This window comes from Rhinoderma darwinii, chromosome 1, assembly GCF_050947455.1.
Source record: "Rhinoderma darwinii isolate aRhiDar2 chromosome 1, aRhiDar2.hap1, whole genome shotgun sequence".
NCBI classification, from domain to species: Eukaryota; Metazoa; Chordata; class Amphibia; order Anura; family Rhinodermatidae; genus Rhinoderma; species Rhinoderma darwinii.
In genome coordinates this window covers 583,382,002-583,399,854 of record NC_134687.1, presented here as the reverse complement: position 1 = coordinate 583,399,854, position 17,853 = coordinate 583,382,002, and the positions used below count along the sequence as shown (strand labels likewise).

Below are 17,853 nucleotides of genomic sequence, written 5' to 3'. Positions count from 1 at the left end.
TAAGCTTGATAAGTGTTGGATAAATGTTCCCAGAGTGAGTATAGCAGGGTAGTTCAAGATCATAGGTTTGTACAGTGGTATTTTGTCAATCCCCAGACAAAATTTCTGCCCCTTTGTTGACATCGGTATCTGGTACTCGTTCTTACAAGAACGACCACGTTGTCTCTGAAGCAAATCCTCAGTTAGTTTTGTAACTGAGAGTGCTTATAACAGGGTTGATCAGGATCATCGGAGTATACAGTGGTATTCTACCTAGTCCACAATTAGATTCTCAGCCCTTACTGTTGACAATGATATTGGGCACTCGTTCCAAAAAGAATGACCCCGTTGTCTCTGGAGCCTATCCCTATACTGATATAGTGGTTATGCTAGAGGTCATACTCCAACGCGTTTCTCCATATGTTCTGGTTCATCAGGGAGTGTGTGAGCCTCACGGCTTGATAAATCATATGGCAATGGGCTGTGCCATATGATTTATCAAGGCGTGAGGCTCACACACCCCCTGATGAACCAGAAGATATGGGGAAACGCGTTGGAGTATGACCTCTAGCATAACCACTATATCAGTATAGGGATAGGCTCCAGAGACAACGGGGTCATTCTTTTTAGAACGAGTGCCCGATATTGTTGTCAACAGTAAGGGCTGAGAATCTAATTGTGGACTAGGTAGAATACCACTGTATACTCCGATGATCCCGATCAACCCTGTGATAAGCACTCTCAGTTACGGAACTAACTCGGGATTGACTTCAGAGACAACGTGGTCGTTCTTCTAAGAACGAGTACAAGACACCGTTGTCAACAGAGAGGGAAGCAATTTAGCCTGGGGTTTGACAGGATACCACTGTACAACCCTATGATCCTAAACTACCCTGCTGTACTCATTCTGGGAACATCTATCCTATACTCATCAAGCCGAAATACGCAGGCTGTATATGCAATATATTATCACACACAACGATATTGTTATTTCATTTTTATGGGAAAAAATAAAAGTTATATTTTAGAAATGTACCCTTCCTCAATATATTTGCAACAAGTTTATTTGCAGCCAAGATCACCACGGGTTCAGCTCCCGACACTACCGGAATACAGCTCGACTGCTCAAGTTTTACAGAGTGGCTCTTCATTCTGGCTCATAGAGAGGGACCCCATTTATGATGTCCATATGCCATAATAGGGCACAGGTTGCCTTCATAAGACTACCCCTTTAAGTACATTTTGATAGGGAGTGTACTAAATAGGGAGATTGCCCATACCAACCAAATTCCTGCTCTCGTTTTTCAAAATCCCTTTTGAAAAAGAAAGAAACAATCTGATTGCTTGCTATGGGCAACTTCAACTCTTTGCCTCTTTGCACCTGTTTTGATGAATCTTCTCCTTTATGTATCCAAGACTGGGAAAGGATTTTATCAAAGGGGTCAATGATTGTCAATGGGTCACTTCCAAGTCAGGGGACAAAATTTGTATAAATATCTTTTTATGTACACTATAGGCTGCTCTTAGTGGTTTGCCTGGTTTGGATAGCCCTATTTGAGATTGCAGGTCTCTTACCCAAAAGCCAATTCTAAAAAATCCTGCTACTGGTAGTTTACCCGAATGATTGTTCACAGCAAGGAAACTATAACGTTAATGTTCATGGAAAACATAAGATTTTAAGGAGCCCAATATAATTAATTGACATGGCTCGTGGTTTTAGAAAAAAGATAATAATTTTAATAAGGTTGTGCACTTTCAGCCAAAGTAAATCCCCTGTTTTCCCTTGCATGTGTCCTGAACACGGATTGTAGCATACCGATGTGTCCATTATTACCATTGCTTGAATTTGATTAAGAACTTCAACTTCTCATTAAACCAATTCAATACAATATCACGATATGCTAGCAAAACCCTTCACAGGCTATAATTCATATAGCATAGACGTCTTGTGACAGAGTGTCCTAGTTTTTTTTTTCAAAGCTGGTATTCACATGCCACACATTTCAGGATATGTTGAGATAAGGGGAAAGCTGAAAAAGGACACATCTGTAGAAACTGTTTCTATATTGCCTATGAAATAAGGATATATCCATTCAGAACACGTATACGATAGATTGGTTTCTTCACTACAGCAATGATGGTATAAACAGTAGAGAACTAAGGAACTAGAAGTATTCGTTAACAAGATATTAATTGAATATGAATTGCTATAGGCTAGGAATGTATTGGTAAATCCTATCTATAGAAAAGCAAGTTATTCCTGCAATGGCCTGAAAGGGATTGTCCACAATGGAGAATCTTTTATTTTAGAAGGGTCCTCCAACATAAGCTGAACACAGGGTATCCTGCTGCTGATACCCCAGCAATCGTCTGCATACCTTGGATGAACCCGGAAACACGTGTACAATTCCCCTGCAGCGCCACCACAGGGGAATTTAAGCATTACTCAGTTCCCTTTGAAATCAAACTGTCCCGTGCTGGACCTTCATCTATTAACCCAGTTCCTTAATAGGGTTTTTGTTTAACAAACATTTTTTGAAACCAAAACCAGACAATCCCTTTAAAACACAGGAAGCAATTAAAAGTGGAAACTGCACATTCCCCCTTAAAAATGTTGAATAAAGTTGGTAAATATAAAGTTAAAACACCGTGTTGCAGAAAACAATGCTGTCACTGATTTATTCAGCTGTTAAATAAGTAAGTTGTTTGTGTTCTACCAATTACACACCAGTAGACCAGGAAATTGATACAACTCTGCAAATAAGTAAAAAGTCAAAGAAAACAAAGAAGTAGAAACAGGAAAATCAGGTCCCTTGATCTCAACTTAAGTATGGCTTTAGCTAGAGGCCCTTCTGGAGTAACCTTCTCAATATCACAATTTGGACCCATCTTGGGATAAATGACCATGTACTGTATGCAGCTGCACACTATGTTGGGGAACATACAATACTTATCTATCTGAAGATGCTTGCACGTCAACTTAAATAGAAGCTGTCTGGCAATGTGAAGCCGGCGAGAAGGTCTCAAAAAGCAGCACATGATGTCATGTTATAAAGAGATTCAAATACAGATGCCCAAAAAAAGTCACTGAAATCTACCAGTCTGGAAAAGGTTACAAAGCCATTGCTAAGGCTCCAGCAAACCACAATGAGAGCCATTATCCACAAATAGAGAAAACTTGGAACAGTGGTGAACTTTCCCAGGAGTGGCCAGCCTACCAAAAATGTCACCAAGAGCGTATAGACGATTCATCCAAGAGGTCATAAAATAACCCAGACGAAGAACCAAAGAACTGCAGGCCTCAATCATCTATTCCACAGTAAGAAAGACACCATGCAAAAATTGCATCCATGGGAGAGATTCAAGGCGCAAATCACTGCTGACCAAAAAGAACACAAAGACTCATCCACATTTGTAAAAAAAAACAAACAAAAAAACACCTAGATGACCCTCAAGACTTTTGAGATAATATTCTGTTGAGTGATAAGTCAAAGGTAGAACTTTTTGGAAGACATGGGTCTTGTTACATCTGGTGTAAATCTAACACCGCATTCCACCATAAGAACATCATATCAACAGTTAAACATGGTGGTGAAAGTGTAATGGTCTGGGGCTGCTTTACTTCTGCAGGACCTGGATGATTTATCATAATTAAATGAACCCCGAATTCTGCTATCAGAAAATCCAGAAGGAGAATTTCCGCCCGTCAGTTCATGACCTGAAGCAGTTGGCTTATATAGCATGACAATGATCCAAAGCACATAAGCAAGTCCACCTCTGAATGGCCCAAAAGAAAAAAAGGTTTTGGAGTGACTGAGTCAAAGTCCTGACTTGAATCCCATTGAGATTCTGTGGCAAGAACTTAAAGGGGCAGTTCATGCTCAAAAACCCTCCAATGTAGCAGAATTAAAACAATTCTGCAAAGAAGAGCGGGACAAAATTCCTCCACAGCGACGTAAAAGACGCATCACAAACGTTTGTGAGGGTGGCACAACCAGTTATTAGGTTTAGGAGGACATTCATTTGTCACATGGGTAATATAGTTTTTGAATAAATCTTTATCCTTAATAAATGGAATGATCTTTTAAAAGCAGTATTTTGTATTTACTCATGTAGTCTTCATCTTATATTAAAATTAGACTGAAGCATTTAAATGTGACAAATTAGCAAACATAGAAAAAAAATTGGGTGAGGGGCAAATACTTTTTTACAGCACTGTATAATATAAAAGATCTACAAGCTGATGACATTTATTAAATCACCTCCTCCCTCCCATCCATTTCTACCCGTTTGCTCCCTATGATTTTCCCTACCCTCTTCTACCGTTTCACTACCTTATACTGCTTCTCTCTTATAGGGGTTTCCTGGGATTAAATGCATTTTACCCATTGGCCATAACTTTTATAAAATATGAATACAATTCTTCCATTATGACATGACAGATCTTTCTTCTTTGCATGTTCATGGGCTGTCCCCCTCTACCCGCACATTATAGAGCACAGCTCTCTACAGTGGCCGCTTCATTCAATAGAGTTGTCACTGTGATTGTACAGGGCTAGATCAGTCACTGTTAGTGGCCACGTGACAAGATCACGTGATCGCTGTACGAAGCTTTGCAACATTCTCTTGCCGATCATGCTTCTTTAGCTTCAAATATTCACTGTTTCCAGATTTCTCGAGGGGAATTCCCCTCAAAGCTTAAAATTCTCTAAATTGCCGGTTAATGAACATCCATTATTTTCAGAAAAAAGTTTTTTTCTATTTTATACTTCTCTTTTACTTGATTCTATGTCAATGTATTGCAAATTTTATGATGGGTTTATATGTCTGAGTGTTACTGATTGCTTCTAATATATATATATATATATATATATATATATATATATATATATATATATATATACAGTGAAGGAAATAAGTATTTGATCCCTTGCTGATTTTGTAATTTTGCCCACTGTCAAAGACATGAACAGTCTAGAATTTTTAGGCTAGGTTAATTTTACCAGTGTGTAAAGGATCTGCCAGGTCCAGCTTCGGGGTTAACTTCCAGAGGTAATCAGTCTTCACCTGAGTCTATCTCTCTGAGACTGACTCCAGCTTCCACCACTCAGGCTGGCAGGCTTAGGAGTGGGAGAGCCTATCGCAGCCTGGCCAGACTCAGCTAGCTCCCGCCCTCTGTCTATTTATACCTGCCTTTCCTGTTCCTCCTTGCTTGTGATTCTTTCCGTGTGGTTTCCTGGCCCAGCTACAGCTCCTAACAATTTGATCCTGCTCCATTCTGACCCTGGCTTTCTGACTACTCTTCTGCTCAGCGTTTGGTACCTCGTGCTCTCCTGGTTTTGACTTGGCTCGTTCACCACTCTGTTGCTCACGGTGTTGCCGTGGGCAACTGCCCCTTTCCCTTTGCTTTATATTCCCTTGTATGTTTGTCTCGTGCACTTACTGAGCGTAGGGACCGCCACCCAGTTGTACCCCGTCGCCTAGGGTGGGTCGTTGCAAGTAGGCAGGGACAGAGTGGCGGGTAGATTAGGGTTCACTTGTCCGTTTCCCTACCCCTATCATTACATAATCACAAGCCCATATACCTAGTCTACCCTGGTCCCTGACACTACTATGGACCCCCTTGAGACCCTGGATCAGAAAATGCAGGGTCTCTCCCTACAGGTCCAGGCCCTGGCTCAGAAGGTCAACCAGCCTGATGCTACCTTGGTAGTTCCCCTCACCTCAACTCCTGAACCCCACCTCAAGTTGCCCGACCGGTTCTCAGGGGACCGGAGGGCTTTTCTCTTCTTTCGGGAGAGTTGCAGGCTTTACTTTCGCTTAAAGCCCCTCTCTTCAGGTTCTGAGAACCAGCGAGTGGGTATAATTATGTCCCGGCTCCAGGACGGGCCCCAATAATGGGCCTTCTCCTTGGCTCCTAACGCCCCTGAACTTTCCTCCGTTGATCTTTTCTTTTCTGCTCTCGGACTCATTTATGACGAGACTGACAAGACTGCCTTTGCCGAGAGTCAGCTGGTGACCTTACGTCAGGGTAAGAGACCTGTTGAGGAGTATTGTTCTGACTTTAGGAAGTGGTGCGTAGCTTCTCGGTGGAATGACCCTGCCTTAAGGTGCCAGTTTAGGTTGGGTCTGTCGAATGCCCTGAAAGACCTGCTAGTTAGCTATCCCTCTTCTGACTCCCTAGACCAGGTTATGGCTTTAGCGGTACGACTTGACCGACGTCTCAAGGAACGTGTAAAGGATCTGCCAGGCACAGCGGGGTTAACTCCCAGAACTAATCAGTCAGCACCTGAGAATACATCCCTGAGACTGACTCCTGCTTCCACCATTCAGGCTGGCAGGCTTAGGAGTGGGAGAGCCTATCGTAACCTGGCCAGACTCAGCTAGCTCCCGCCCTCGGTCTATTTAAGCCTGCACTTCCTGTCCCTCGGTGCTTGTTATTGCTTTTGTTTCTTTCCTTGTGGTTCCTGGCCCAGCTACAGCTCCTGCTATTTTTGATCCTGCTCCATACCGACCCTGGCTTACCGACTACTCTTCTGCTTTTCGTTTGGTACCTCGCACACTCCTGGCTTGACTCGGCTCGTTCACCACTCTGGTTGCTCACGGTGTTGCCGTGGGCAACGGCCCCTTTTCCTTGCTTGTGTTCCTTGTATGTTTGTCGTGTTTGTCGTGCACTTACTGAGCGCAGGGACCGCCGCCCAGTTGTACCCCGTCGCCTAGGGCGGGTCGTTGCAAGTAGGCAGGGACAGAGTGGCGGGTACATTAGGGCTCACTTGTCCGTCTCCCTACCCCCTGCCATTACATAATAACAAGCCCATACCTAGTCTACCCCTGGTCCCTGACACCACTATGGATCCCCGTGAGACCCTGGCTCAGCAAATGCAGGGTCTCTCCCTACAGGTCCAGGCCCTGGCTCAGAGGGTCAACCAGCCTGATGCTACCCTGGTAGTTCCCCGCACCGCACCTCTTGAACCCCACCTCAAGCTGCCCGACCGGTTCTCAGGGGACCGGAGGACTTTTCTCTCCTTTCGGGAGAGTTGTAGGCTTTACTTTCGTTTAAAGCCTCATTCCTCAGGTTCTGAGAGCCAGCGGGTGGGTATAATTATGTCCCGGCTCCAGGAAGGGCCCCAAGAGTGGGCCTTCTCCTTGGCTCCTGACGCCCCTGAACTTTCCTCCGTTGATTGTTTCTTTTCTGCTCTCGGACTTATTTATGACGAGACTGACAGGACTGCCTTTGCCGAGAGTCAGCTGGTGACCTTAAGTCAGGGTAAGAGACCTGTTGAGGAGTATTGCTCTGACTTTCGGAAGTGGTGCGTAGCTTCTCGGTGGAATGACCCTGCCTTAAGGTGCCAGTTTAGGTTGGGTCTGTCGAATGCCCTGAAAGACCTGCTAGTTAGCTATCCCTCTTCTGACTCCCTAGACCAGGTTATGGCTTTAGCGATACGACTTGACCGACGTCTCAGGGAACGACAACGTGAACGTTTATGTGTTTTCTCCTCCGACTCCCCCATGATGCCTCCCGAAGCTCCGTTGCTTCGTTCCTCCCCGAAAGATTCAGAGATACCTATGCAACTCGGGGCCTCCGTGTCCCCCCAACAACGTAGAGAATTCCGCAGGAAGAATGGTCTCTGCTTCTACTGTGGGGATGACAAGCATCAAGTGAACAACTGTCCTAAGCGTAAGGTTGCAGCCAGAGAACTTCCGCGTCTAAGTGATCATCGGGGAGGTCACTTGGGCGCACAGGTATTTCCCGTAAATATGAAACGTACTAAGATCTTGCTTCCCTTTCAGGTCTCTTTTGGTGGTAGGTCTGCTACCGGCAGTGCTTTCGTGGATTCAGGGTCCTCTACTAATATCATGTCTGTGGAATTTGCTATGTCCCTTGCTATGCCTCTTATTGATTTGCCTAAACCTGTCCCGGTAGTGGGTATCGACGCCAATCCTCTTGCTAATGGTTATTTTACACAGCATACCCCTGTTTTTGAACTCCTTGTTGGCTCCATGCATTTGGAGCAATGCTCTGTACTGTTGATGCAGGGATTATCGTACGATTTGGTTCTAGGTCTTCCCTGGTTGCAGTTGCATAATCCTACGTTTGACTGGAATACTGGGGAGCTTACCAAATGGGGTAATGAATGTTGTACGTCATGTTTTTCTGTTAATTCTATTTCTCCCCCTAAGGAGGCGAATACGCTACCCGAGTTTGTTCAGGACTTCGCTGATGTTTTCTCTAGGGAGGCCTCCGAAGTGTTACCTCCTCATAGAGAATACGATTGCGCTATCGAATTGGTACCAGGAGCTAAGCTTCCTAAGGGTAGGATATTTAATCTTTCTTGTCCCGAACGTGAAGCTATGAGAGTGTATATCCAGGAATCCCTGGCCAAGGGTTACATTCGTCCCTCTTCTTCTCCGGTAGGTGCTGGCTTCTTCTTCGTGGGGAAGAAGGATGGTGGTCTTAGGACATGCATTGACTACCGTAGCCTGAATAAGGTCACGGTAAGGAACCAGTATCCCCTTCCTTTGATTCCTGATCTCTTTAATCAGGTTCAGGGGGCCCAATGGTTTTCTAAATTGGATCTACGGGGGGCGTATAACCTTATTCGCATCAAAGAGGGGGATGAGTGGAAGACTGCGTTTAACACGCCCGAAGGCCATTTCGAATACCTCGTCATGCCCTTTGGGTTGTGTAATGCCCCTGCGGTCTTCCAGAATTTCATAAATGAGATTTTGAGAAATTACCTGGGGATTTTTCTGGTAGTGTACCTTGATGACATACTGGTGTTTTCCAAGGACTGGTCCTCCCACGTGGAGCATGTCAGGAAGGTGCTCCAGGTCCTTCGGGAAAATAAACTGTTTGCCAAAACCGAAAAATGTGTGTTTGGGGTACAGGAGATTCCATTTTTGGGTCAAATCCTCACCCCTCATGAATTCCGCATGGACCCCGCCAAGGTTCAGGCTGTGGCGGAATGGGTCCAACCTGCCTCCCTGAAGGCGTTACAGTGTTTTTTGGGGTTTGCAAATTATTACAGGAGATTTATTGCGAACTTCTCGGTCATCGCTAAGCCCCTTACGGACCTCACTCGCAAAGGTGCTGATCCCCTCCACTGGCCTCCTGAGGCTGTCCAGGCTTTCGAGGTCCTTAAGAAGTGCTTTGTCTCGGCCCCGGTGCTGGTTCAGCCCAACCAAATGGAGCCATTTATTGTGGAAGTTGACGCATCTGAGGTGGGAGTGGGGGCTGTCTTGTCCCAGGGTACCAGGTCCCTCACCCATCTACGCCCCTGTGCCTACTTCTCCAGGAAGTTTTCGCCAACTGAAAGTAACTATGATATTGGCAACCGCGAACTCTTAGCCATTAAATGGGCATTTGAAGAGTGGCGCCACTTCCTGGAGGGGGCTAGGCACCAGGTAACGGTCCTTACCGACCACAAGAATCTGGTTTTCCTAGAATCTGCCCGGAGGCTAAACCCGAGACAAGCTCGATGGGCGTTATTTTTTACCAGATTCAATTTTTTGGTTACCTATAGGGCTGGGTCTAAAAATATTAAGGCTGATGCACTGTCGCGTAGCTTCATGGCCAGCCCTCCTTCGGAGGAAGATCCTGCTTGTATTTTGCCTCCAGGTATAATCATTTCCTCGATCGATTCTGATTTAGTCTCTGAAATTGCTGCTGATCAAGGTGCAGCTCCCGGGAACCTTCCTGAGAACAAGCTGTTTGTTCCCCTGCAATTCCGGCTAAGGGTACTTAGGGAAAATCATGACTCCGCACTATCTGGCCATCCAGGCATCCTGGGTACCAAACACCTCATTACCAGAAATTATTGGTGGCCTGGGTTGCCTAAAGACGTTAAGGCCTACGTCGCCGCTTGTGAGGTTTGTGCTAGGTCCAAGACTCCCAGGTCCCGACCAGCGGGCTTACTGCGTTCGTTGCCCATTCCCCAGAGACCTTGGACACATATCTCCATGGATTTTATCACCGATTTGCCTCCATCCCAAGGCAAGTCGGTGGTGTGGGTGGTGGTGGACCGCTTCAGTAAGATGTGCCACTTTGTGCCCCTCAAGAAACTACCTAACGCCAAAACGTTGGCTACCTTGTTTGTCAAACACATCCTGCGTCTCCATGGGGTCCCTGTCAATATTGTTTCGGACAGAGGGGTACAATTTGTTTCATTGTTTTGGAGAGCCTTCTGTATGAAGTTGGGGATTGATCTGTCCTTCTCCTCTGCCTTCCATCCTGAAACCAATGGCCAAACGGAGAGGACTAATCAGTCTCTAGAACAATACTTAAGGTGTTTTGTCTCTGACTGTCAATTTGATCGGGTCTCTTTCATTCCCCTCGCCGAATTTTCCATTAATAACCGGGTCAGTAACTCGTCAGGGGTCTCTCCTTTTTTTTGTAATTTTGGGTTTAATCCACGGTTCTCCTCCGTTTCACCTGGTAGTTCCAACAATCCTGAGGTAGAGGTCGTTCATCGGGAACTGTGCACAGTCTGGGCCCAGGTTCAGAAAAACCTAGAGGTGTCCCAGAGCGTACAAAAAACTCAGGCTGATAAGAAACGTTCTGCTAACCCCCTGTTTATGGTCGGGGATCTGGTGTGGTTGTCGTCTAGGAACTTGCGTCTCAAGGTTCCGTCCAAGAAGTTTGCTCCCCGGTTTATTGGGCCGTATAAAGTCATTGAGGTCCTCAATCCTGTCTCCTTCCGGCTGGAGTTACCCCCGTCTTTTCGGATACACGACGTGTTTCATGCCTCCCTCCTCAAACGCTGCTCCCCGTCCTTGGCTCCCTCGAGGAGACCTCCTGTTCCCATCCTCACCCCGGAGGGGGTGGAATTCGAGGTGGCCAGGATTGTGGACAGCAAGATGGTCCAAGGCTCCCTCCAGTACCTGGTCCATTGGAGAGGATACGGGCCCGAGGAGAGGACTTGGGTACCCGCCCGGGATGTTCACGCTGGGGTATTGGTCAGGAGGTTCCACCTGCGTTTCCCCAGTAAGCCAGGTCCACTTAGAAAGGGTCCGGTGGCCCCTCATAAAAGGGGGGGTACTGTAAAGGATCTGCCAGGCACAGCGGGGTTAACTCCCAGAACTAATCAGTCAGCACCTGAGAATACATCCCTGAGACTGACTCCTGCTTCCACCATTCAGGCTGGCAGGCTTAGGAGTGGGAGAGCCTATCGTAACCTGGCCAGACTCAGCTAGCTCCCGCCCTCGGTCTATTTAAGCCTGCACTTCCTGTCCCTCGGTGCTTGTTATTGCTTTTGTTTCTTTCCTTGTGGTTCCTGGCCCAGCTACAGCTCCTGCTATTTTTGATCCTGCTCCATACCAACCCTGGCTTACCGACTACTCTTCTGCTTTTCGTTTGGTACCTCGCACACTCCTGGCTTGACTCGGCTCGTTCACCACTCTGGTTGCTCACGGTGTTGCCGTGGGCAACGGCCCCTTTTCCTTGCTTGTGTTCCTTGTATGTTTGTCGTGTTTGTCGTGCACTTACTGAGCGCAGGGACCGCCGCCCAGTTGTACCCCGTCGCCTAGGGCGGGTCGTTGCAAGTAGGCAGGGACAGAGTGGCGGGTAGATTAGGGCTCACTTGTCCGTCTCCCTACCCCCTGCCATTACAGAACGACAACGCGAACGTTTATGTGTTTTCTCCTCCGACTCCCCCATGATGCCTCCCGAGGTTCCGTTGCTTCGTTCTTCCCCGGAAGACTCAGAGGTACCTATGCAACTCGGGGCCTTCGTGTCCCCCCAACAACGTAGAGATTTCCGCAGGAAGAATGGTCTCTGCTTCTACTGTGGGGATGACAAGCATCAAGTGAACAACTGTCCTAAGCGTAAGAATGCAGCCGGAGAACTTCCGCACCGAAGTGATCATCGGGGAGGTCACTTGGGCGCACAGGTATTTCCCGTAAATATGAAACATAATAAGATCTTGCTTCCCTTTCAGGTCTCTTTTGGTGGTAGGTCTGCTACCGGCAGTGCCTTCGTGGATTCAGGGTCCTCTGTTAATATCATGTCTGTGGAATTTGCTATGTCTCTTGCTATGCCTTTGATTGATTTGCCTAAACCTGTCCCGGTAGTGGGTATCGACTCCACTCCTCTTGCTAATGGTTATTTTACACAGCATACCCCTGTTTTTGAACTCCTTGTTGGCTCCATGCATTTGGAGCAGTGCTCTGTACTGTTGATGCAGGGATTATCGTCCGATTTGGTTTTAGGCCTTCCCTGGTTGCAGTTGCATAATCCCACGTTTGACTGGAATACTGGGGAGCTTACCAAATGGGGTAATGAATGTTTGACGTCATGTTTTTCTGTTAATTCTATTTCTCCCCCTGAGGAGGTGAACACGCTACCTGAGTTTGTTCGGGACTTCGCTGATGTTTTCTCTAAGGAGGCCTCCGAAGTGTTACCTCCTCATAGAGAATACGATTGCGCTATTGAATTGGTACCAGGAGCTAAGCTTCCTAAGGGTAGGATATTTAATCTTTCTTGTCTCGAACGTGAAGCCATGAGAGAGTATATCCAGGAATGCCTGGCCAAGGGTTACATTCGCCCCTCTACTTCTCCGGTAGGTGCTGGCTTCTTCTTCGTAGGGAAGAAGGATGGTGGTCTTAGGCCATGCATTGACTACCGTAACCTGAATAAGGTCACTGTAAGGAACCAGTATCCCCTTCCTTTGATTCCTGATCTCTTTAATCAGGTTCAGGGGGCCCAATGGTTCTCTAAGTTTGATCTACGGGGGGCGTATAACCTTATCCGCATCAAAGAGGGGGATGAGTGGAAGACTGCGTTTAACACGCCCGAAGGTCATTTCGAATACCTCGTCATGCCCTTTGGGTTGTGTAATGCGCCGGCGGTCTTCCAGAATTTCATAAATGAGATTTTGAGAGATTACCTGGGGATATTTCTTGTAGTGTACCTTGATGACATACTGGTGTTTTCCAAGGACTGGCCCTCCCACATTGAGCATGTCAGGAAGGTGCTCCAGGTCCTTCGGGAAAACAAACTGTTTGCTAAGACCGAAAAATGTGTGTTTGGGGTACAGGAGATACCATTTTTGGGTCAAATCCTCACTCCTCATGAATTCCGCATGGACCCCGCCAAGGTTCAGGCTGTGGCGGAATGGGTCTAACCTGCCTCCCTGAAGGCGTTACAGTGTTTTTTGGGGTTCGCTAATTATTACAGGAGATTCATTGCTAACTTCTCGGTCATCGCTAAGCCTCTTACGGACCTCACTCACAAAGGTGCTGATCTCCTCCACTGGTCTCCAGAGGCTGTCCAGGCTTTTGAGGTCCTAAAGAAGTGCTTTATCTCGGCCCCGGTGCTGGTTCAGCCCAACCAAATGGAGCCATTTATCGTGGAAGTTGACGCATCCGAGGTGGGAGTGGGGGCTGTCTTGTCCCAGGGTACCAGGTCCCTCACCCATCTCCGCCCCTGTGCCTACTTCTCCAGGAAGTTTTCGCCCACTGAGTCTAACTATGATATTGGCAACAGCGAACTCTTAGCCATTAAATGGGCATTTGAAGAGTGGCACCACTTCCTGGAGGGGGCTAGGCACCAGGTAACGGTCCTTACCGACCACAAGAATCTGGTTTTCCTAGAATCTGCCCGGAGGCTAAACCCGAGACAAGCTCGATGGGCGCTATTTTTTACCAGATTCAACTTTTTGGTTACCTATAGGGCTGGGTCTAAAAATATTAAGGCCGATGCACTGTCGCGTAGCTTCATGGCCAGCCCTCCTTCGGAGGAAGATCCTGCTTGTATTTTGCCTCCCGGTATAATCATTTCTTCTATTGATTCTGATTTAGTCTCTGAAATTGCAGCTAATCAAGGTTCAGCTCCTGGGAACCTTCCTGAGGACAAGCTGTTTGTTCCCCTGCAATACCGGCTAAGGGTACTTAAGGAAAATCATGACTCTGCACTATCTGGTCATCCAGGCATCCTGGGTACCAAACACCTCATTGCCAGAAACTATTGGTGGCCTGGGTTGCCTAAAGACGTTAAGGCCTACGTCGCCGCTTGTGAGGTTTGTGCTAGGTCCAAGACTCCCAGGTCCCGACCAGCGGGCTTACTACGTTCGTTGCCCATTCCCCAGAGACCTTGGACACATATCTCCATGGATTTTATCACCGATTTGCCTCCATCCCAAGGCAAGTCGGTGGTGTGGGTGGTAGTAGACCGCTTCAGTAAGATGTGCCACTTTGTGCCCCTCAAGAAACTAGTCAACGCCAAGACGTTAGCTACCTTGTTTGTCAAACACATCCTGCGTCTCCATGGGGTCCCTGTCAATATTGTTTCGGACAGAGGGGTACAATTTGTTTCTTTGTTTTGGAGAGCCTTCTGTAAGAAGTTGGAGATTGATCTGTCCTTCTCTGCTTTCCATCCTGAAACCAATGGCCAAACTGAGAGGACTAATCAATCTCTAGAACAATATTTAAGGTGTTTTATCTCTGACTGTCAATATGATTGGGTCTCATTCATTCCCCTCGCTGAATTTTCCCTTAATAACCGGGTCAGTAACTCGTCAGGGGTCTCCCCCTTTTTCTGTAATTTTGGGTTTAATCCACGGTTCTCCTCCGTTTCACCTGGTAGTTCCAACAATCCCGAGGTAGAGGTCGTTCATCGGGAACTGTGCACAGTCTGGGCCCAGGTTCAGAAGAACCTAGAGGCGTCCCAGAGCGTACAAAAAACTCAGGCTGATAGAAAACGTTCTGCTAACCCCTTGTTTATGGTCGGGGATCTGGTGTGGTTATCATCTAGGAACTTGCGTCTTAAGGTCCCGTCCAAGAAGTTTGCTCCCCGGTTTATTGGGCCGTATAAGGTCATTGAAGTCCTCAATCCTGTCTCCTTCTGGCTGGAGTTACCCCCATCTTTTCGTATACACGACGTGTTTCATGCCTCCCTCCTTAAACGCTGCTCCCCGTCCTTGGCTTTCTCGAGGAACCCTCCTATTCCCGTTCTCACCCCTGAGGGGGTGGAATTCGAGGTGGCCAAGATTGTGGACAGCAAGATGGTCCAAGGCTCCCTCCAGTACCTGGTCCATTGGCGAGGATACGGGCCTGAGGAGAGGACTTGGGTACCCGCCCGGGATGTTCACGCTGGGGTATTGGTCAGGAAGTTCCACCTTCGTTTCCCCAGTAAACCAGGTCCACTTAGAAAGGGTCCGGTGGCCCCTCATAAAAGGGGGGGTACTGTAAAGGATCTGCCAGGTCCAGCTTCGGGGTTAACTTCCAGAGGTAATCAGTCTTCACCTGAGTCTATCTTTCTGAGACTGACTCCAGCTTCCACCACTCAGGCTGGCAGGCTTAGGAGTGGGAGAGCCTATCGCAGCCTGGCCAGACTCAGCTAGCTCCCGCCCTCTGTCTATTTATACCTGCCTTTCCTGTTCCTCCTTGCTTGTGATTCTTTCCGTGTGGTTTCCTGGCCCAGCTACAGCTCCTAACAATTTGATCCTGCTCCATTCTGACCCTGGCTTTCTGACTACTCTTCTGCTCAGCGTTTGGTACCTCGTGCTCTCCTGGTTTTGACTTGGCTCGTTCACCACTCTGTTGCTCATGGTGTTGCCGTGGGCAACTGCCCCTTTCCCTTTGCTTTATATTCCCTTGTATGTTTGTCTCGTGCACTTACTGAGCGTAGGGACCGCTACCCAGTTGTACCCCGTCGCCTAGGGCGGGTCGTTGCAAGTAGGCAGGGACAGAGTGGCGGGTAGATTAGGGCTCACTTGTCCGTTTCCCTACCCCTATCATTACACAGTGAGAGATAGATTATATTTAAAAAAAAAAGAAAATCACATAGTCAAAATTATATATATTTATTTGCATTGTGCACTGAGAAATAAGTATTTGATCCCTTTGGCAAACAAGACTTAATACTTGGTGGCAAAACCCTTGTTGGCAAGCACAGCAGTCAGACGTTTTTTGTAGTTGATGATCAGATTTGCACACATGTTAGATGGAATTTTGGCCCACTCCTCTTTGCAGATCATCTGTAAATCATTAAGATTTCGAGGCTGTCGCTTGGCAACTCGGATCTTCAGCTCCCTCCATAAGTTTTCGATGGGATTAAGGTCTGGAGACTGGCTAGGCCACTCCATGACCTTAATGTGCTTCTTTTTGAGCCACTCCTTTGTTGCCTTGGCTGTATGTTTCGGGTCATTGTCGTGCTGGAAGACCCAGCCACGAGCCATTTTTAATGTCCTGGTGGAGGGAAGGAGGTTGTCACTCAGGATTTGACAGTACATGGCTCCATCCATTCTCCCATTCATGCGGTGAAGTAGTCCTTTGCCCTTAGCAGAGAAACACCCCCAAAACATAATGTTTCCACCTCCATGCGTGACAGTGGGGACGGTGTTCTTTGGGTCATAGGCAGCATTTCTCTTCCTCCAAACACGGCGAGTTGAGTTAATGCCAAAGAGCTCAATTTTAGTCTCATCTGACCACAGCACCTTCTCCCAATCACTCTCAGAATCATCCAGATGTTCATTTGCAAACTTCAGACGGGCCTGTACATGTGCCTTCTTGAGCAGGGGGACCTTGCGGGCACTGCAGGATTTTAATCCATTACGGCATAATGTGTTACCAATGGTTTTCTTGGTGACTGTGGCCCCAGCTGCCTTGAGATCATTAACAAGTTCCCCCCGTGTCGTTTTCGGCTGAGCTCTCACCTTCCTCAGGATCAAGGATACCCCACGAGGTGAGATTTTGCATGGAGCCCCAGATCCATGTCGATTGACAGTAATTTTGTATGTCTTCCATTTTCTTACTATTGCACCAACAGTTGTCTCCTTCTCACCCAGCGTCTTACTTATGGTTTTGTAGCCCATTCCAGCCTTGTGCAGGTCTATGATCTTGTCACTGACATCCTTAGAAAGCTCTTTGGTCTTGCCCATGTTGTAGAGGTTAGAGTCAGACTGATTAATTGAGTCTGTGGACAGGAGTCTTTTATACAAGTGACCATTTAAGACAGCTGTCTTTAATGCAGGCACCAAGTTGATTTGGAGCGTGTAACTGGTCAGGAGGAGGCTGAACTCTTAATGGTTGGTAGGAGATCAAATACTTATTTCTCTGTGCACAATGCAAATAAATATATATAATTTTGACTATGTGATTTTCTGTTTTTTTTAATATAATCTATCTCTCACTGGTAAAATTAACCTAGCCTAAAAATTCTAGACTGTTCATGACTTTGACAGTGGGCAAACTTACAAAATCAGCAAGGGATCAAATACTTATTTCCTTCACTGTATGTATATATATATATATATATATATATATATATATATATATATATATATATATATTTATATATATACATACATATATATATATATATATACATACAGTGAAGGAAATAAGTATTTGATCCCTTGCTGATATATATATATATATATATATATATATATATATATATATATATATATATATATAGATATATAAAAGCTAACAAAAATGTAATAATTCAAGTAATAAAAAAAATAGTATCCAGTTCTAAATTACTTACATCTAAGAAGCTAACATCTATATGTAAGTCAATATCCACATCATCAATTGCTCCATATTCCCTGCAATACAAATAGATATGATGTCATAAATTATAACAATAATAATAATAATAATAATAATAATGATATGACAAGCAGATATTGCAATGTAAAAAGTATTTTTAACAATACTCAACATTACACTGTAAAAATACTTTTGCATAAAAAAAATTATCTGTGTAGCAATGGACTGAGCACACAAACTTTTTTTCCCAGGAGCAGCACAACCCTTTCCCATATGCTGTGTCTAGTTTTGCAGCCCATTAAAGTGAATGGGGCTGAACTACAATACCAGACATTGCCTAAGAACAAAAGTGTTGCTGTTTTCTTTCTCTAGACAACCCTT

General features: G+C 46.1%; 1 protein-coding gene across 2 annotated transcripts in view; it reads right to left on the bottom strand.

Annotated features, from left to right (window-relative positions):
• The window catches only part of PARP8 (poly(ADP-ribose) polymerase family member 8), a 319,726-nt gene that overhangs the window by 97,392 nt on the left and 204,481 nt on the right, over window positions 1–17,853 (bottom strand). For both annotated transcript variants that reach the window (XM_075839740.1, XM_075839730.1), the window contains exon 8: window positions 17,468–17,528. In XM_075839740.1, coding sequence (XP_075695855.1) covers window positions 17,468–17,528 — 61 coding nt within the window. The remainder of the gene's footprint in view (window positions 1–17,467; window positions 17,529–17,853) is intronic.